Source organism: Lipotes vexillifer, unplaced genomic scaffold (genome assembly GCF_000442215.2).
Source record: "Lipotes vexillifer unplaced genomic scaffold, Lipotes_vexillifer_v1.1 scaffold680, whole genome shotgun sequence".
In the NCBI taxonomy this organism is placed as follows: domain Eukaryota; kingdom Metazoa; phylum Chordata; class Mammalia; order Artiodactyla; family Lipotidae; genus Lipotes; species Lipotes vexillifer.
Window position 1 is genome coordinate 2599222 of NW_006780838.1, and position 20245 is coordinate 2619466.

Below are 20245 nucleotides of genomic sequence, written 5' to 3' on the forward strand. Positions count from 1 at the left end.
TCACACAATGAGGACAACAGATTTTTCGTGAGGAACCAATGAGATAACTCATGCAAAATGTTGGATCCAGTACCTGGCACATAGTAAGTACTCAATAAGCATTAGCTTTAAAAAGTATCAAGCATTTCTTGAGTGCTTGCAATGTGCCAGGTATAACTTAGGAAAGAAAACAAAAGGATTCTGGGTTTTTTTGGTTGTTTTTTGGGAGTTTTTTGACCACGCCAAACGGTATGCAGGATCTTAGTTCCCCAACCAGGGATCGAACCCGGGCCTGGCAGTGAGAGCGCCCAGTCCTAACCACTGGACTGCCAGGGAATTCCTGACATGGTCCTGTTTCAAGGAAAGCGCATACAAATAAAAACCAACTTGCTCACTACTCAAATGCAAAGGCAGTTTAGAAAATGAACTTATAAACCTGCCTGGAGAGACAGGTAAATTGAAACCTTCTTGCAGGAGGAAACATTTGACTCAAGACTTCCGAAGGGTGAATAGAAGTTTGTGTAAAAAATAGCTTGATGCTTTTTGACTTTATTGTTTGCCCACTTGAAAAGCCAGGGCTCACTTTATGCTTGTTGCCCTTCTGGTGATTCAACCTAAACATTTTGGTGACTTAATGAGCATGGTGTTGGAAGCTGATTTTACTGGTTATTTTCTATGCATGAAACATCTGTTGTTTTGTTTTCATTTCATAGACTCCTTAAGAACTGTACAAACGACTTCTTGCATAGGGAGTAGATTGATTCCCATCACTGAAAAGTATTGTCATACTTGATGCATGTTGCTGATCCCTTTAAGAAGAGAAGGCAGGGAGGACTTGTGACCACTTGTCCCTCTCTGGAAAAGCTGGAGCCGGAGGAGACTGGGATAAACGGATAGGGAGTAGAAATTGCAATGCAGAAGGATTTGTTGTTCTGGAGAGAATGGAAGATAGCTGTCCTTTACCCACATGCAAATGTGAATGTACAGAAAGCTTTTTATTTGCCAGATATCTTGATGCCAAATTGAAATATCTTCCTTATTTCACCAAGGGTGTTACCGGTGAATTTGGGAGTTAGAGATGTTGCCCTAAGTGGAAGAAACATCAGACTTTTCTTTGGGTTTTCTGCTTCCTTAATGTTGCTTCCTAAATCCCTCACCTTAACCACATATACGACGTTAAAAGCTGTGTTTACATCGGCTTCTACACCAGCAACTGCCATGTTAGAGAAATTTAATTGACATCTAAAGAAATAATGTTACCTTATAAAAGTCATAGAATCTTAAGAATTTTGAGCTGGAAGAACGAAAGAGAACTTGTAATTCGGCTTTTTCGTTTCACAAATGAGGAAACTGGCCCAGGGAGGCTGAGCCCAGCTGTTCCAAAGTACTCTTATGGGGCTTTGGTTAGCATTTTGCATGATGGTGATTTGAAGAGACCCACAGTACCTTTCAATTGCTGTAGACATAAATGAATTGTCTTTCCCTCCACACTTGTAAGCTGAGGAAGATACAGACCAAAGTAAAACTCTGGCAAGTCCCAAGAGAAGAGAAGCCGGTAATACTGAAGTTACTGTATTGGTGCCATGTGACTGGTGCTGAGTGAAAATGATTCGATTCCGCCCACCCAAGTTCAGGGCATTTGGCCCAAGAACTTTGAAGTAAGCACAACGCTGTCAACAACAACAACAAAACAGTCACCAAGACGGGACAGCATCTTGACCCAAAGCCTAGACACAGTACCGCAGTACCACGGGAAGTCTGCAGCCGTGAGATTCCACCTCGATGTGTGGCTTGAGAGAGGAACTGCTGGATCGATGCTCCTCTGGAGAAATTTCGGCGGTTGGCAGGACGTGGAAAAGCCATCTCTGGCCGGCAGAAAGACCATTTCCTTAAGCCTCCCACTTGGAAGCGAGAGTGCTTCATAGATAAGTCAGGCGAGCAGACGGCCTCAAGCCCACCCGCCCTCTCCTTCCTTCGCCTGGAGAGACGCCCACCGCCCTGTTCGCGCCGGGCCACGCCCCTGCCCCGCGGGCTCACCCCACCCTGCTGGTCGGGGGGTCTAGGCCCGAGCCTTTTCCTACCTGGCCCTCTCGGGACCTCCCCCATCTCCCCTTCCTCGCCCGGTGGGCAGGTGCGGGGCAGTTCGTCAGCCAGGCGGGTCCCCGAGGGAGGGGGAAGCGTCCGCGGTGACGGAACAGAAGCCCCGAGAGCCTCGGCCGCTTCTTCCAGGTCGGGGGCGCAGCGTCCGCTCACTCGGGGCCCGGCGGGCAGCAGCTCCCACTGCCGCCTACTCGCCGGCCGGGAAACCAGGGGAAGCCTCGGGGCCCAGAGGCGGTGGCGGCGAGACCCCGCCCCGCCCGGCCAGCCCGCTCCTATCGCGGTCCGCGGCCTGGTCACGCGGGGAGTTGGCGCCGCGGGCTCGGGACCAGCGCCCGGCGGCTGCCGGAGTCGCGGCGGGCCGGGGCCGGGGCCGGGGCCGGGGCCGGGGCGGGGGGCGGAGGGCGGAGGAGCTAGGCGGCCGAGCCTGAGCACCCATGCTGCTGCCGCTGGCCTGGGGCTCGCTCCTCTTCCCGGGGCTCTTCGGGCTCTGCACCTGGGGGCTGCGGCGCGCGCGGCCCGCCTGGACCCACAACGACTGCGTGCTGATCAGCACCAGGTACGGGGCGAGGCCGCGCCGCCGCCCGACCACGCGCCCCGGCCGCGTCCGCCCAACGCCGAGCCCAGGGCGGAAAAGGGGGACGACAGGAAGCGAGGGGGCCGCCTCCCGGGTCCTCGCCCAGTCCACGGCGCGGGCCGGAGCGCTGCGAGGACCCTGTGCAGCCGGCCCCCGGAGGGAAGGAGGCGGAGGAGGGTGGAGCGGGAGCAGGCTGGAGGGTGGGGGGCTGCCCACGCTGATGAGGACTGGGAGGGACGTCTCCCCGATGCTGACATCTGCCAGCTGCCTTCGGAGTCGGGAGCGCGGCGGCGGCCCTACCGTTTTCCTCGGCGCCCTGGCGGCCTGGGGAAGTCAGGTTGAAGAGTTCTGGCTTCATGCTGTCCATGGGACTGCACTGAGCACTCTTCCCGTCCCCCCACCCCCCCTTTTCTCTTTTCTGTCGCACGTTAGGCTGGTTTCTTCAGTGCAGGCTGTGTTGGCCACCGGGTCTGGGATCATCATCATCCGCTCCTGTAGCCACGTGATCACCGACAGGTAACATCCAATGCCAGGTGAAAGCTACACAGATCACGGCGCTGGGCTTTTTCGAAGCTTCCGCATTTGAGTGGCTCACAGGTCCTAGTTCTTTATCAGCATGTGCCGTCAGGCAGCTGATTAATGGGTGAAACTTGGGCACCATAACTAGTTCCCTCCTCCTCTCCTCACCTTCAGCATCGCCAGCTTAGGAGAAAGTAAACTGAAGAAATGCTAGACCATGACAGAGCCTGAGTCTGATTTAAGGTGGCGTGTTAGAGGACAGTGTGGTCCAACGATCCAGGTTCTTTATGCGATAGATAAATGTGAAAATTATTCAGAAGTGGAAGTATGGCTTTTGGTTCTTTTAAATGATCTCCCTGGGGTTCTGCTGTGGAGCATTCATTGGCCAAGATAGGATGTGTGGTTAGCAGAGCCCTGCTATGGAAAGGAACAAATCCACCACCCCTTTCCTTACAAATGCTGCTCTTGTCTTTCCTCTGAAAGATGAAGGTGATGAAGAGTTTTCTGGAGCTTTCAGAAAACTGACTCGAATGGCTGTGAAAGTTCAGTCCACAGGCAGGACAGGAAATGTGCATTCAGTGAAACAAATTATAGCGACCAGGCTGGTCTACTTTGTATAGCATTTAGACCTGGGTAACAGTGGTGTGCCCCCCCACCCCATTTTAAAGCCATCCTTTCAAAGCCATCCTTTTCACCTGTCTTCCTAGAATCACCCTTTCCTCCTCACAGTTAAGTTGAAGAGCAACTGTCATATGTGCAGGGAAAGTTAATAGCCTTTCCTGATCCCTTTCTCGTGTTGACTCTATTACGTGTCCTGCAAATTTAGTGCCTGGTTCTTATTTGGGATTAACCCTGCCATCACGATTTTCATGCTTTTCTTTTGCCTTTTTTTTTAGAGAAAACCAGTTATTGGCGATGAATTGTAGATGCTGAGAGAAGATAGGTCAAGTGACTTTGATTGCATACACCAAAGACTAACAGCATTTTCTCAGCTGGGTTCAATTTTTATTTTAATTGAGCATTTCCTGATGGTGCAGCAAGCTCCCTCACTGCCCCCAGTTTGTCAGGTCAAACTTGAAACCTGCCTCCTTTGCAGAGATTAAGCTAAGACAGATGCAGCCCCCACGGCACTTGAGGGCAAGCAGCAGGCAGCTGCTACACATTTCAGGAAGAGATCTGCACACAATTAACTTTCAGTTCTGTAGCACGGTTGTGTTCTCCCCTCAGAAGCCATGTGTCTTAGTGGCTTGAGCATGGTAGCAAATCTAAGTTTGGCTTTTAGGGTCCTCCTTTTGTATATCTTTATGCCTTAGATTCATCCTCTACTTGCAAAATAGAGACAGACACCACCTTCTGTGCCCTCAACTTACATGGATGCACAAGGATGCTCTAAAGGCACCTAATCATCTGAAAAAAAAAAAGCCTTTTGGGGTTCATAGTCTGTACATCCAAATATTTCTCTATTCTATGTCTTTTAATTTTAGGCCTTCATATAGAATGTAGGTAGGAGGGGGTGTCTATGAATCTTCCCAGATTATCTGCAGGGTGTGATGCGGGGCCAGGGGTTTCATCAGCTCCTTAAAGAGACCCAGATCCCTATTTCTCAGTGTAAGCGCTTTTTTTTTTTTTTTGGCCACACAGCTCACTTACATTTAAGTAAGTGCCGAGGACCTGGGTTCGATCCTGGTCTGGGAACTAAGATCCCACAAACTGCGTGGTGTGGCCAAAAATTAATAACAATAAAAGTACTCTCATACTTTTAACTTTCTAATCTTCGCAATAACTTCATCAGGAAAGTAAGACAAGGATTATTATCTTTTTTTTTTTTTTTTTTTTAATTATCTTCATTTTATAAAAAAAGTTAAGGTCGGGCTTCCCTGGTGGCGCAGTGGTTGAGAGTCCGCCTGTCAATGCAAGGGATGTGGGTTCGTGCCCTGGTCCGGGAAGGGCCCACATGCCGTGGGGCGGCTGGGCCCGTGAGCCATGGCCGCTGAGCCTGTGCGTCCGGAGCCTGTGCTCCGCAACGGGAGAGGCCACAACAGTGAGAGGTCCGCGTACCGCAAAAACAAAAACAAAAACAAAACTTAAGGTCCAGGCTAGTGTTAGCTAAGATTATAATCCAGATCGCTTGCTGGTAAGTCTTCAGGGAATTCAACTAACAGCCACAATTTCGCATCTTATTGAATTGGTACTGTGTGCAAAATTTTAAAACCCTAGGCTCCACGCAAGGGGAGAGGTCAGTTATATTTCAGATGAGTTTTTAATTGCTCTTCATAGTTGTTTTACTTTGGAATTGCTTCAAGAAAGCGATGGAGAGCACAGATGGGCAGTAGAATAAATATTGCATCTTTTTGCCTCATTGGAACTTGGCTAATTAATTTACCTGAATGTATATTAAGTTTGCCATTACTTGTTTGCCTATTTCACTGTTTACTCATTATTTAGTTTCGCTGTGGTAAGTGTGGAATCATTCAGGAACAGAAATGTGAATGGCACTCTATATTCCCAATGTTGCAGTTCAGTGGACTGGCTCCTTAGGTTAAATGAAGACAAGGTTAAAAATACAGATTTGAGGTCCTGGGCATACCACGTTTGGTCTCTGAGGCGTGGAGCCCTTTATAAGCACTGCAGGCGATTCTGATGTTCAGGTAGTTTAAGAACCATAAAACTAAATGGTTTCTTCTACCTAACACATGGGCGCTTGATAAAACTTTGCTGACTTAGTCTAATCCTTCCCAGGATAGTACATAATTTCAATTTAGAGTGTTTTTTTTTTTTTCATGTAGATTTTCTGTAGAGTGACTATTTGGGGAACAAAATTTTGGAAATTGTAGAGACTTACCTTCTAATCTGCTCTGGGACAGTGATAAACTATCATTTTGACTCAGCAAATATTGGTTCAACCCCTTTGGACAAGTAAATGGGAACACTTGTCTTTTGTCCTAGCTTCTCTTTTGGTATCTATCTACTGTAAGGCAGTCCTTGAGCTCTGGGCTTGTTTCCAGAGATATTTTTCTTGAGTGAAACTGGGTTTAGCCATAGTATTGTAAAGAAAGTGGCCAGGGTTACTTCCTGGAAACTCCCTAGAGTGGGGTCGCAAACAGGTGCAAGAGTAATGTCCCAACTATTGAGCAACTGAGTAGAGTTCAACTGGAAATACTGGGTTTGGGATTTGGGTCACTTTCCAAACCTGTTTCTTGGTGGGTCTGTTGAATCACTGGTAGAAATAGCTATCAAAGTCAGCTTATATCGCAAAGTACCAGAAAATCCATTACAAATGAGTAGCTAAACCAGGCAAATAGTGACGGCAAGTCACTGAAACACATGGTGCTGAGTGAATCCTTGCTTTCTACCTTTGACACTTATGAGTTTGCCCTGTAATTTAGAGAAAGTTGTTCACTCTCCTTATTTGTCAGCTTCAGCATGTTCATTGTAAAGTATCTGGAGTAAAAACGGCTGATTAAGTACAAAGCTGATGCAGATATGTTTAAGAAGAGGCTGGCTGTGAGCCTTCATAACTGATATCCATAATTACTTCTTGGACCATCCATATGCTTTCTTTCAGGCACTGGCTTGCCCGAGAGTATGTCTGGTTTTTGATTCCATACATGATCTATGACTCCTACGCCATGTACCTCTGTGAATGGTACCGAACCGGGGACCAGAGCAGCAAACATCCCCTCACCATTTTTCGAAACTTCCTAAGTAAAAACCGCCTCATGATCACGCACCACGCAGTTATTCTGTTTGTCCTTGTGCCGGTTGCACAGGTAATGGCCTCCTAGGACAGGCACCAGTAGGTTCAGCCACTCGTTTCTCCTGTTGAACTGGGTGTCCCAACTGTCAGACTGCCCCCTTTTCTTCCCCTTTCCTGCTGCCCCCACTGCCCTCCTGCCAGCTGCTGCCACAGTGTAGAAAGGAATTAAATCTGAAATGTCTGTGATCCTCTTTACTGGCAATCCCCCAGCCCTCTGTGATACCCGAGCATTTGTCAAAGGTTCTGCCTTTAGTTCATACAATATAAAACCAATATATAATACAAAACAACATAAAAATTGTTTTAAAGAAATGAGAGTAGCTCCATCAACTGGTTATTTGCTCTGATAGTGCCCAGAGAGGGCTGTTTGCATTATTTTGATGTCACAAAAGCACAGACTCTCAAAGCAAATAGCCTCATAATTTCTCCCCAGATCCATTTTTTTCCCATTAAAAAAACTCACCCAACAAGGAAGAGAAATGGGAATGCAGAGGGGAGACTAGTAATTCCCAAGTGCCTACCAGGTGACAGGTGCTTGATTTAAAAACTTGTAGCTTGAGGACTTCCCTGGGGGTCCAGTGGTTAGCACTTCACCTTCCAACGCAGGGGGTGCGGGTTCGATCCCTGGTCGGGGAGCTAAGATCCCACATGCCTCACGGCCAAAAAACCGAAACATAAAACAGAAGCAAAATTGTGACAAATTCAATAAACAGAAGCAAAATTGTGACAAATTCAATAAAGACTTTAAAAATGGTCTACATCAAAAAAAAAATCTTAAAAAAATTTGTTGCTTTCTAATCATTAGAAATTATTAGAAATAATTAGAAATGATAATTAGAAATTATTAGCCCTATACCATAGGTGAAGAAACGGGGGCTCTATGAGTTACGTACCTCGCTCGGTGGTACTAAGAGACAGAACTGCTATCCCAATACTGCTTGCTTGCTTTCTTTTTTTGGCCGCGCCTTGTGGCTTGTGGGATCTTAGTTCCCCAGGCAGGGGTCGAAGCTGGGCCACAGCAGCAAAAGTGCCGAGTCCTAACCACTCGACCGCCAGGGAATTCCCTATACTGCTTTCTTGAAAGGATAAAAGGAGAGGTAGAGTGCATGACATTCTTTAATAAGTCTCTCTTGATTGTGTTGGGGACCCTAACATCAGGCATGGGCCCTGGTGCATATTTCGTGGAACTGAACTGGCTTAAGTGCCTGCCCTTGGCATGACTAAGTTGGATACCCAAAAGTGGGCTGCAGAGTTCCTTTTGGCTGACACTGAAATTCTAGAGAAAGCTCAGTGTGTGATGCAGTTGCCTCTGGACCATAAGGATTCCAAGTGCCATTGCTATGGAGGCTGCACAGTGTGAACTGGTCTGCACTGGCCCGTTTAGCACTTCCATTTCCCTGCATGGTTGCTCAGGGTTACCCTTTTCAATAGCCCTAGTTAGAATTTTCCTTCCGGTGGTTCCTTAACCTCCATTACTTATTTCCCTTTTTCCTCTTTTCCTCTGCAGAGGCTTAGGGGAGAGCTTGGGGACTTCTTTGTTGGCTGCATCTTCATGGCAGAACTGAGTACTCCGTTTGTGTCGCTGGGCAGAGTTCTGATTCAGGCACGTATGAAAGGAGTGGCAGAAAGAGTGCCGAGGGAACAGACTCTGCGTCTTCTTGGTAGATTAAGAGGGTTTGGAGAAACTTCTTTAGTGCTACCAGTAGTGGGGTAGGAGACCCTTGAACAGACTTAAAGGTCAGTTGGTCTTTCGAGCCAGTGGGATTGAAAAATTGTACATTTGATTCAAATTTGATCCAGTTCTTCATATATATTTTTCCTGGTCACAGAGTTTCTCTAACCCACTGTTCCTGTGCTCCTGTCAGCTGGGTGGCTTAGATCAAATTTCACATCACTGTTGGAAACAATATGAGGCTCTCTGCATATACAAATACGGCAGTGCTCAATCATCTTTTCTACAAGTGTCCGAAAAGGAGACGCTTGGCCTGTCCGTTGTGGGACTCAGGCTAGTCATTCCCTGAAAGTGACCCTGTGCTCTCCTTCCCTCTTTTGCAGCTAAAGCAGCAGCACACGCTGTTGTACAAGGTGAATGGAATCCTCACGCTGACCACCTTCTTCTTATGTCGGATCCTCCTTTTCCCCTTCATGTACTGGTCCTACGGCCAGCAGCAGGGACTGAGCCTGCTCCAAGTGCCGTTGCACATTCCTTTCTACTGCAATGTGGCCAACGCCTTCCTCATCGCTCCCCAGCTCTACTGGTTCTCTCTGCTGTGCAAGAAGGCAGTCCGGCTCTTTGATGCTCCCCCAGCCAAAAAGGATGGTTAATTGCTCCGTGAGTCAGGCAGTGAGGGCGCCTCCTCCACTCAGTATTCCCGTGGACCAAACTGCAGATTGTGCCCTGGGTGGCCTCAGCCTTTTGGGTATTGATAAGCAGAGGGATTAGAGTTTTTCTAAAGAATATTCCTATCACCTCTCGTTTCTAACTGCCCCTTTTGCAAAAGCACTTTTTTCTTAGTAACAACTATTGGATCCCGTCAGACCTCCACTGGCAGCAAGGTGGTTTAATGTGAAGCCCAAGGATCCTTCCTTAGGTCTTATCTCAAGGGCTCTGGAGGTAGAAGCATGGGGTGTGGAGATTGGTGGACCAAGGTGATAAGGAGCTGGGCACCTGCCTGGTCCTCATATTGGTGGCTCCCCACCTTTCCAGCCACTCAGGGAGTATCCACACATACTGGGCCAGCAGAAGCAAGTGATGACTTGGTTCTTTTCCTGTGATGTTGGCCTGGGAAAATCGTTGTGGGTAGGTAGCTTTTTTATTGTTTACTAGATAACCCGTAGGTCCTTTGCCTCATCCTTTCATCCATGTGCCAACATTGAATTCTCCTGTCTACCGACTTCTGATCAGAAGTCTCACTGGCGGGGTGGGGTAGGTGGCAGGGATGGGAACCTGAAGCACCTGAGTAGGTAGGAAGGCCAATAGGTCAGCACCTCTGCAGGCTGACTTGGTTAGACCAGTGTCAAACTTGTGAGCTTGCTGTCAACAGTCACAGATACTATTCCTTTTAGCATGTCCCTCAAGCCCAGCTTTCCCCATATCCACACACACAGGATGCTCTTATTAAAAACTATAGGGGTAAAGTGAAATGATGGCTACCGAGCTATTCACTGGGTAACCCCTCTTTGACACTGTCCTTTTCCTATGAAGCAGAACGGACTGCTGTATTCCAAACCATGAGATGTCTCATCTAAACTGCGTCCTGATAAGCCAGAGCTTGTGGTCCAAAGTCTGTTCCTATCTGACTTACTGCCATTTAGCCACAGAAGGCTGGAGAGCAAAAGTGCAAGTCAGCCCTGGCCAAATTATGTTCTGTGGACTGACTCCTTCACCCACCATTTACAGATGGGATCCTCTGGTGCCAACACTAATTGTTCCTGAACAACAACGATGGGTTTTAGAAACTGCTACCATGAAGTTTTTTCCCAAGCAGTAGCGAAAAACTAGATTTTTAAAAGTGCCTTTTAATTCACTGTTGTCTGTGAACTTTTAAAGTACTGAGTGTGTAACAGTGTCTCAAATTTTGACTTTCAGTCTTTAATGGGTGCCATTTAAAACACAAAATGCTGTCATTTTTTTTTTACTAGTAGTAGTTTTGTTTACTATCCGTATATCTTTATAAATCACCCCTGTGGTGACTAAGTTGCACTAATATTTTCCAACTTATTCTCATTTGTGAAATATATCCACGCCGACTTCTGGTAAGACCTGTCCTGTGACCAGCCTGAATGGCTGCTGTGTGCTATTGTTTCTGTTCTGTTTTCTTCTCCATGTAACTGGCAGAGGTGGGCTGTTGCAGGGGAAGGGGGTGTGTGAATGCCTTCAGCCTCCAGCAGAGCCTAGCTCATACCTCACTCTAACATGTTTCTGTAATTCACGGTGCCAAGAGTACACTGCAGAGTTCTAGCCCAGTGGTCACGTAACTTTAGGCCCTTTCTTCTCTTCCCAGGTGAATCCCAACTAGGAGTCAGGAGGGCGGAAACCCAATTGTAGGCCGCAGACAGAGCCAGCCCACTTTAGGTGTGGGGGGAGGGAACTTGAATACTGCCTCACTGTGATGGGGGTATGGAGCTGTCCTTCCTTGCCTCCCAATTAAACACTTCCCTAACGAGTCCTCATGGTTCTGGAATATATCCCGGGCATGCATTTGCACACACCATTCCCTGCTCCCACATGTTCTTCAAAACCGTGACAACCGGGACTTCCCTGGTGGTGCAGTGGTTAAGACGCTACGCTCCCAGTGCAGGGGGCCAGGGTTCGATCCCTGGCCAGGGAACTAGATCTCAAATGCATGTCGCAGCTGAGTTCGCATGCCGCACCTAAAACAGCTGGCGAGTCAAGACTAAGGAGCCAATGAGCCACAACTAAGGAGCCCACTTGCCACACTAAGACCTGATAGATAAATAAAACAAACAGAAAAACCAACCAACCAACCAACCCACGACAACCCACCCCAGGCAGAAGATAATTACACCCATCCTTTAAACATGTCTCTGTGGTGATTACCGGACAGTATCAGCACAGCCCCTTTGAGATCCACTGAATGGACAAAGTTAACACTGTGGGGCAGAAGTCCTCGATTCAGAAGAGACCCATTTTCCTGAGGTCACTTACCTCCCTCCCACCCACCCAACATTTAATGTTCTTGGTCCAACCCTCTCCTTTTACACTGGTTGCAGGCCTTGTGGGCACACAAATCACATGGCCAATTGGTAGCAGAAAAGAGTCCCTTTCCTAGTTCCTGCCCTTTCCAAGATACTGCGAAATGACTCTTAAAGAGCGTTTCAGTGCAACAGAACACACGTACCTTGTAGTTTGTCCACCTGGGTGGTTTCACCTTTAGACTTATTTGCCAGATTCTAGGGTGGAGAAGCCCAGCGATGAACACGCTCCTCCCAGCTTGACTTGATCTTCACGACTGGCTGCGCCCAATTTCAGAGTGTACTGATGAGCCTAGACTATTGATAAGAAAGTCTCAAAAGAGGCAAGATAAAACTCAAAAGAGAATTTTATTACAATTTGTATGTTACAAATACCTAAGAAACTATTTTCTTTACAATGTTGTCAGATTTTTGGGCTTGTGTACAATTTCACATAACCGAAAAATTTGTGTTTTTCAGCTGTAGCCCCCATAGACCTGGCCAAGTTGAGGCCCAGCTGTTTTCTGACCCACGAAGGTCAGAAGTTGCTGATCTTCTGCAGGAGGGTTTGGCGCCACTCCTCGGGGCTAATGTTCTTGGCGATGGACTTTAAGAAGTGCTGCTCGTTTACTTTCTGGAGCAAGGAGCTGACAGAAGGGTTGGTCTTGCTCAGGGTTTCGTAGCAGGTGAGGATCTCCAAGGCCAAAACATACAGTGGTTCACACACCTCCTCGTGGAGCATGGCCATGATGTGCAGAACGTGACAGAACACCTGGGTGTAAAAAAAGAGGGTTTCCTGGGTCAGGTCCTGCTCTTGTCCTTGGGCCCAAGGGCCAACTGACTGTATCAACCGAGCAGAGTCCAGGAGGTTGGTCAGGCTGTTGCAGAGGAGCTTGACCACGTGGCTCCAGCCTTCCACAGGGAGCCAGTTATGGCAACTCTGGCTGCAGAGAAACTGGAAAGCTCTCAGCAAGAGTACGGAGAGTTGGAGCTCCTGGGCAAAGGGCTTCAGGTTGAGCAGAGGGACAAACTGAATATACTCCAGGCTGTAGGGGACATGCAGGAGCTGCTTCTCCAACAGTCTCCTGGTCAGCTGGTGAAGGCACTGCCACTCCTGGGGGCTGCACCACGGCATGACCTGCACCAGGGCCACCAGGAAGCCCTTGCTGAACAACCTGACCTCCTCAGGGTTGCCCACATCCACCACCAGCAGGGCGAGCATCTGCTCAGAGATGCTGCTGGAGATGCAGGAGCACTCCATCCAGGCCAGGAGGCCTGTGCCGGGCCCATACCTGGGGTGGGCCTGGCAGGTCCACTTGTCCTCAGAAAGCTTACAGATCTCAAAGAGCGTGGCTGGCACTTCACACTTGAAGTGGCCCTCAAAGAAGCTCTTCAGTCTCAGGCCCACAGTCCAGTCCAGCTGCTCCAGCTTCCAGTGGAGCCAGGACAGGGACTTGACCCAGGTGTCCGGGGAGAAGGTCTCGGCGTTAGCCGACACCACCTCGCAGAGGAGCTCCAGGATGTGGATCACCGGGTCCTTCCCGTCCAGGGGGAGGCAGCGCTTCTCCTTGGGGAGCTGCCAGTATCTGCCGAAGCCATCCAGGAGCTGGCACAGGCTGAAGATGAGTGGGAACGGAGAGCAGGTCTGCAGCCAGTATTCCTCTAGACATGTGTTTGCTTCCAGAGTCTGGATGAAGATCCTCAGACTGAGGTCCACCTCTTTGACATCGAGCATCAGGAAAGGCAGGACGAATTCCTTTAGCACCTCATCTGGCTCGAGAAGAGCAGCAACTGGAATCCCTTGGGGCTTCACAGGATTCACCAGGCATCTCAGGAACTCCAGAAACTGCTTCTCTTCCCTGGGTGTAGAGAACTTCATCCAGACTGTTTCCTTGAGGCAGGACACCACGATCATCGTGGAGGGATTTGGACCCTGCTCTTCTGCGAACCTGAGGGCGGGGAAGGCGGTGAGAATCTGAGCCAGGAACCTGTGGGTGCCAAGGTTGACCACGGCCATGCTGCATACTTTCTTCACCGTGATCTCCGGGTGCAGAATGACTAGGCGGGCCACAGAAGCGATGGCGTTAGCCAAGCCCTGTTCAGAAGTGCTCTGCGTGAGCTGGTTAAAAGTCGTGTTGAGGTCGTCCTGAAACCCCTCCAAGTGACCCAACAGCTTCTCAGAGAGGCCCTTGCGCCCCCAGGAGAGCAGGACGCCCGAGAGGACTTTATTTTTATCTGGCAGCGAGAGGTGTGCATGACACTCCAGGATCAAGTCGATGACCTGTTTGATCTGGGGTCTGGGGACAGCCCCGTCTGCCGCGCTGACATCCACCACTGCTTCCAGCAGCTCTAACACCAGGCCGGGCTCCCGGAAGACAGCCCGGCTGCTGGCCAGGCAGGCCAGCCACTCATCCGAGAAGGCCCACTTCCTCTCAGAAGCGAAAATGTAGCACATTTCCATGTGCCGGTCCATCTTCTGCTCAATGATGGCCATGGCGATGGAGGCAGTGATGTCCTTCTCGAAGCCCTTGTTCTTCAGCACCCTGTTCGTGTCCCTCAGGAAGTCCCCCACGCACTCCGCCAGCTCAGAGGCCACCTGCCTCTCTTCCTTGGACAGGCTAGTGGTGTCCAGGTAGCGCTTCAGGTTCTGGCTGAAGGAGGTCAGGCTGTCGCACAGCCGGTAGCTGCTGTAGCTCGTCCCCTGGCTGCCGCCGAGCGTGGCCCGCAGCTCCTCCCGCCACTCCCGCAGCAGGCTGTGCAGGAACTCGAACCCCACGAGGATCGTCTCGCTCGGCAGCCTGGCCAGTGAGGTCAGGCTGATGTCCCGCTCTGCCTCCTTCACCTTCTCTGCCAGTGCCTGCTGGTGATATGGGTTCTGGGTGTCCGCGTTCCACACGGAGATCACCGTGGCCAGTTTGTCTAGATACACAGTGGCAGACACCTCCTGGGGGTTGTCCTCCATCAGAGCAAACACGGTGAGCATGTCAGCCAAGTTGGCCAAGGCGCAGCACTTCATCCCGGGGCACAGGATCCTATCCTGGATTTGCTTCAGCCCAGTGAGCAGCGTGGCCAGCAGGGGCATGGTAGGACACACATCCGGGTCAGACTTAAACCTCTTTGGAGGGTGGGAGAACTCCTCTGAAGAGGACAGGTACTTATGGGCCACCGTCCGGAACTGGGAGAGCAGGGGGTCCTGCTGGCTGCCCTTGTGCTTCAGCATTTCCCACCAGACGTCGAGGAAGAAGGCCACGTCCTTTGAAGAAGTGTCGACAGTCACGTGCTCCAAAAAGCGCTCTAGTTCTGCACGGCAGACAGTAGTGGGCAAGGCCATCAGGAGCTGGATGAAGAGCCCGGAAGCTTCCAGGGACTTGAGCAGCTCAAAGAGAACCGTGTGATTGATGGTGGGGATCATGCTGCCCACGGAGAAGAACACATCTTCCTGCCACAGGGTTTCAGTGTCAGAAGGCGTGACAGGGTAGGGCTGCAGAGCCTTGGCCCAGATGATAATCAGAGCTTTCTTCTTCCAGGCGAAGGGTTGGGAGCAGGCCGTGGCAGAGGAGATCTCCCTCAGAGCTTCCACAATCGGCCGCCCGACATGCTCCCAGTCAGACTTGGTCAATTCTGCCAGTGTTTTGGGGCGGAACAGCTGCTCGGCCAGCAAGAAGCCCCCATGCAAAACAGTCATTTCTTCACAGATATTCAAAGGTCCTGCACAGACAGAAGTCCAATAGGATAGAATGTGGTGAAAAATTTTCAGAACAGCAAGCAGAGGTTAGAGGGAGAGGCAGCAGTTAGTCAGCGTGCTGTCATTATTAGGGTTAGAGATGAAAAGGGTTCTGAATGTAATCAGTGGGAGAGGGGGAAGAAGGGGTGGTTCTAGGACCCGCTGTAGAGCTGAAGTCAAAGGATTAACCTGAGGAATAAAAAAGGACTCCCAAGCTCTCTAGCCTGGACCTGGGAAGACAACGGGCACTACTGCAAACAGGGAACACGGAGAGATGTGCTTGGAAGGAACACTGATAACGTTTTGGTCATTTGGAGTTTGAGGTAGAACATTAAGGGAGAAACGTCCTCCGGCAATGGAAACACGGGGCTGAAGCGCAGGAGGAAAGTCAACCTTGAAATGTGACTCAGGAAGGAGGCTGCCCAGAGGCAAGGCCCTCCAGCAAAGGATGGGCCAGCAGAAGATTTGGGGAAGAAGGGCTGACTGAGAGAGAGAAAGAGAAAGAGCGCAAGGACAGTACCAAACTACAGCGGCCACCAAGTACATACTGCAGGACTTGACAACTGAGCTTCTAAGTAACGATACAGACTAGGAAGGGCGTGGACCAGGACTGTCTGCACAGCAGCACTCAGACAAGCCCTGCTTCTCTTTTTTCTCTTAAAGCCTTGTCTTGGAAACAGAATCCAAACGTTCTAACTTTTGGGGAAACAGTTCAATTCCCACAGCTCTTTCCATCAAAGAGAATAAGCTACTAATGGTCCTGGTTCTCTGGTAGAAGCCAAGAAGTAGATAGAAAAAAATACTGTACTAGATTCAGAAAAGTCCTTCTTCAGTGAGCCCTGAGTTGACACAGACTTAGCAAGGAAGGCATCTTGGGATGTTTAATTAGACATGGGTTTAACTCTTAGCTCAGCCATTTAAAAGTGGTGTGGGCTTCCCTGGTGGCGCAGTGGTTGAGAGTCCGCCTGCCGATGCAGGGGATGCGGGTTCGTGCCCCGGTCCGGGAAGATCCCACATGCTGTGGAGCGGCTGGGCCCGTGAGCCACGGCCACTGAGCCTGTGCGTCCGGAGCCTGTGCTCCGCAACGGGAGAGGCCACAACAATAAGAGGACCACGTACCACAAAAAAAGAATCAGGCTACAAAGAGCCTAAGTGCTCGATAAACGCTGGTTCTCCCAAACATTTCCACTGTTGCCAGGACCAGAATCTTGTCCCTATTCTTTGCCTCCTCCAGCTCAGAAACAGGACATAAGTCTTAGGTATATTTCCTCTGGCCCAGAAACTAAATCATTGTACAAACATTGCTCACTCTTCAATGTTCCTGACTCCTCTCCCCTTTCCCAGGGCCCCTTCCTCAGTCCCTCAGGCCCCCAAGAACACAGCTTCCCCGTTTTCATGGGCCAGGAGACTATCCTGCCCCTTCCATCTGGAACAGCACTCCTATGCAACCCACTGGTGAAGGCAATCCATCTTGGTGCCCAGTGGCTGAGGCAGACTCCCAGGAACAGCCAGGTTGCTGAGAGGTCTCCCTGGGGGTCCGCTCAGCTGAGATGTTTGGCCCCCGAGACCCACCTTCCAGAGACGGTAAGTATATACTCATGCCACTTGAAGGAGTAAGTCCCAGAAGCAGTTAATGGCTGGGCGAATCCCAAGTGTTTTATCACGAATGGTTAACTGGCGCTTGTGAGTGCCCGCTCCTTATGTTTAAGCGCTTACTCTGTACCAGGCACTGTGCTAGTTGGTTATGTGTATCTTTTCATCGTCAGATCAACCTTTTGCGGATCATTCCTGTTTTAGAGATGGAAACATTAAGACTCAAACAATTTGCTCGGGTGGTCGGAACTGCAAAGCGGTGGGCTGGGACAGAGATCACCCCAGCTGCAGGGCTCCAAACTCTTCCAACTCTACCCTTCCACCACGGAAGAGCTGGCTCGGGACAGGGACCAGAACATTTCTCAACAGCCTACTAATACTGGCACATCTTGGGGAGCCTCACCCCAGCTGTCCCAGAACAACAGCCTCTTGGTCTTATGCCCTTAAGAGCACATCCAGCAGCGGGGGAGGCTGGGCAAGGAGCCGCCGATTTATACCAGCTCTCCCCTCCCTTCTCCCAGACCTGGCATCTGGAGAATGAAGACGCACGTTGCCGCCTCGGCTGCTGCAACCCGTGCCCACGACTGCTGGTCTGAAGAACGCTAGCCCTGCGCAAGGCACCGGACTCGACACTGTACACACGTGATCTCAGTGAAAACTCCCCCAAACTCTGTGAGGCTGATACGGTATCATCATCCCCGTTTATCCACGAGGACTTCAAGAGCGTCAGACGCTTGCTCAAGAACTTAGTAGGCGTTCAATAAATGAGATCGTTGGGGATACGAGATTCCCCGGGGCGCCGCCGGAGCCCGGCCTTTTCCAAAGCACGTGCCCTAACCTGTCCACTCTCGCGAACGTTAACTTCACATCCGCTAGCCCCTTCACGTGGAAAGGGGCCTGGAGCCGGCAAGAGGCGAGCGGAAGAGGGGCGGGCTAGAGCCCGGCCCCCCGACCCCCGGTCTCCAGGACACCCCCGCCCTCCCAACCCCCTCCCCGGCCCGGAGGTCTCCCTCAGCTCGGGCCTGCTCAGCACTGCCTGGTCGCCGGCTGCTGAACGCGGCCCACGCGGGCCCAGAGGAACCGAACACCCACCTAGATCCATGGCGGCGACGCTGGCTGCGGCGCGGGTCGCCCCTCCCCCGCCAGGCCGCGAGGGCGGCGCAAGCGTCACGGCAGAAGGGGCGGTCCCGGGGGCGGGACAATGGGCGGTGCCTCGGTTCCCGCCCGCAGTGTCAGCTCGGGCTCTGCGAGGACCCCGGCATATGTCCGCCGCTCCGCGCGCACGCGCGGTCCCACCTAAGCGCCCGCGGCATCGGGACCGCCAGGCCCACAGCTCCCCCTATCGGCCCGAGGCCTCCAACAAGGCAACAGGCAGGTACCCGCGCCTCCATCCCACGGCGTGCCCCCCACCCCCACGCCCGCTCTACCCGGAGCCCGGCCCCCAAACGACCGCCCCCTCCCAGCCCAGGCTCCGCTCGGCCGCGCGTCTCTGCAGTTCCCTGCTTCCTGGGCCCCAGTCTGTCCTACCTATAGCTCCGTCCCTGGCCCCGCATTCTCCCGCACCCAGTAATCCCCGGATTCCTCACACCCCCGCCACAGTTCACCCTCACTGAATGCCCCTACCCAGGCTGCCCACTAACCCGCATGGACTCACCACTCCCTGAGAGGCTTCCTCCCCCGCAGCGGGTCTCTTCCCATCAACTCTTACCATAAATTTCAGTGGCCGACGGGGAGTCCTCCTGGAAACTCTCCGACTCACAAGGACATTGTGGAACAGGTGAGATGGGCAGAAAGTCATATTAAGGAGCACTAAATGTCCCTGGCTTTGCTGATTCCATTCAGACGTCAGACAAACATGGATTTCATACTAACTTTACAGGCTAACCTAGGAGAACTCCACAACACAGCCATTCTAAATCTCTCTGGATTTAAACTCAAGAGATATTTGAACTTCAACTTAATATGCTAGGACCACAACCCCTCAAGTCGAAAAATAAAATGACTACTCTGAAAACACAACTCTGGAGAAACTGAGGAACTTCCCAACTTCATCTGTTTAAAAACACCAGCTTGGGCAAAACTATCTTTAAACCTTGTTTTGTAGCTGATTATACCATTCCCAGAGATGGGAAAGTAGTAACTTTTGGTTTAAAATTACTAGCTGCCCTGTGCAGAGGTAAACTTTTGGATTGCTTGATAAAAGGCCAAAGTGGTACAATAAATGGTTTTACGATGAATAAAATATTAAAGACTGCAACAAAGGAAAAATGACAGGCAATGAGAGAAATAAAAGGAGGCTGATATCATGAAGCTAAAATGTCCCAGGTAGATAAGCAGCATTCAGTTCTCTCATGCATAGCTGTACATTTAAGAGAAAAAATTGGGGGTATGTTACAACATAAGATAAACAGATAAAGAGAAATCTGGCATGTGTTTAGTACTTACATAAACCACTTATTTTACTATAACAAACTTAGAAGGCCACATCAGGGACTTCCCTGGCGGTCCAGTGGTTAAGACTCCACCTTGCAATGCAGGGGGGTGCGTGTTCAATCCCGGGTCAGGGAACTAAGATCCCACATGCTGTGCAGTGCAGCCAAAAAAAAAGAAAGGCCACATCACAACAGCCTAATACACCGGGAGAAGTATAGTTTCTTTTCAGGAGAACAGTATTACCAGAGATAAACATCAAGAATTAATAATCTAATTATTAATTAATTAGAAAATCTGAGAATTAACAAATCATAGTCTAAAGGAGACAGAGGCATTTACTTGATTATTCAAAATTCATATAATAATTTCCCCATGCATAGAAAAAAAAAAGTGAACCAACTGTCGACAGGAGGAACATAGCTTGATTTGCTTTGAAACTCACAATTGCTTCCCTAAGATTGAGAATTTAAGTGGAATGAAAAGTGCTGTGGAGCTGGGAAATAAATTTTTCCTCTCAGTGAAGGTAAGATAGCCCTATCAGAAGGTGAGCTGAAACTCACTCTGAAATTTCCATACCCTAGCCTGCCAGCAAGGGAGAACAGCAGAGGCTATGATTTACAAGTAATTTCATGTATATTGTACAGGAACCGGTATCTTCTGAGTCAATCCTTTCCAATCTCATCAGTTTCTTCCCTATAGTTTGAACCTGGCAACCACTTTAAATAATGAGTCTTACAGGTTGGTTGTAACAGCTTGATTTCAGAAGCATAATTTCAAAAAACATTTCATAATAACTATGCCCAACTTAATTCTATTTCCAGTGATTAAAACTGATTTGTTCTGCAGAATCAAATAGAAAACAAGAAATATT

General features: G+C 50.0%; 2 protein-coding genes across 2 annotated transcripts; one reads left to right on the plus strand and one right to left on the minus strand.

Moving 5' to 3' along the window:
• The first annotated feature begins 2486 nt into the window (after window positions 1–2486).
• Window positions 2487–10683, plus strand: TLCD3A (TLC domain containing 3A). Its single transcript, XM_007454236.1, has 5 exons — window positions 2487–2635; window positions 3086–3169; window positions 6738–6942; window positions 8437–8532; window positions 8985–10683. The coding sequence occupies exons 1-5, from the start codon at window positions 2514–2516 to the stop codon at window positions 9252–9254; spliced, it is 777 nt and encodes a 258-aa protein (XP_007454298.1). The 5' UTR covers window positions 2487–2513; the 3' UTR covers window positions 9255–10683.
• A 1299-nt stretch (window positions 10684–11982) lies between these two features.
• On the minus strand, window positions 11983–18043 carry GEMIN4 (gem nuclear organelle associated protein 4). The gene is made up of 2 exons (XM_007454237.1): window positions 18034–18043; window positions 11983–15332 (listed from the first exon to the last, which is right to left on the minus strand). The coding sequence occupies exons 1-2, from the start codon at window positions 18041–18043 to the stop codon at window positions 12163–12165; spliced, it is 3180 nt and encodes a 1059-aa protein (XP_007454299.1). The 3' UTR covers window positions 11983–12162.
• Window positions 18044–20245: the final 2202 nt, after the last annotated feature.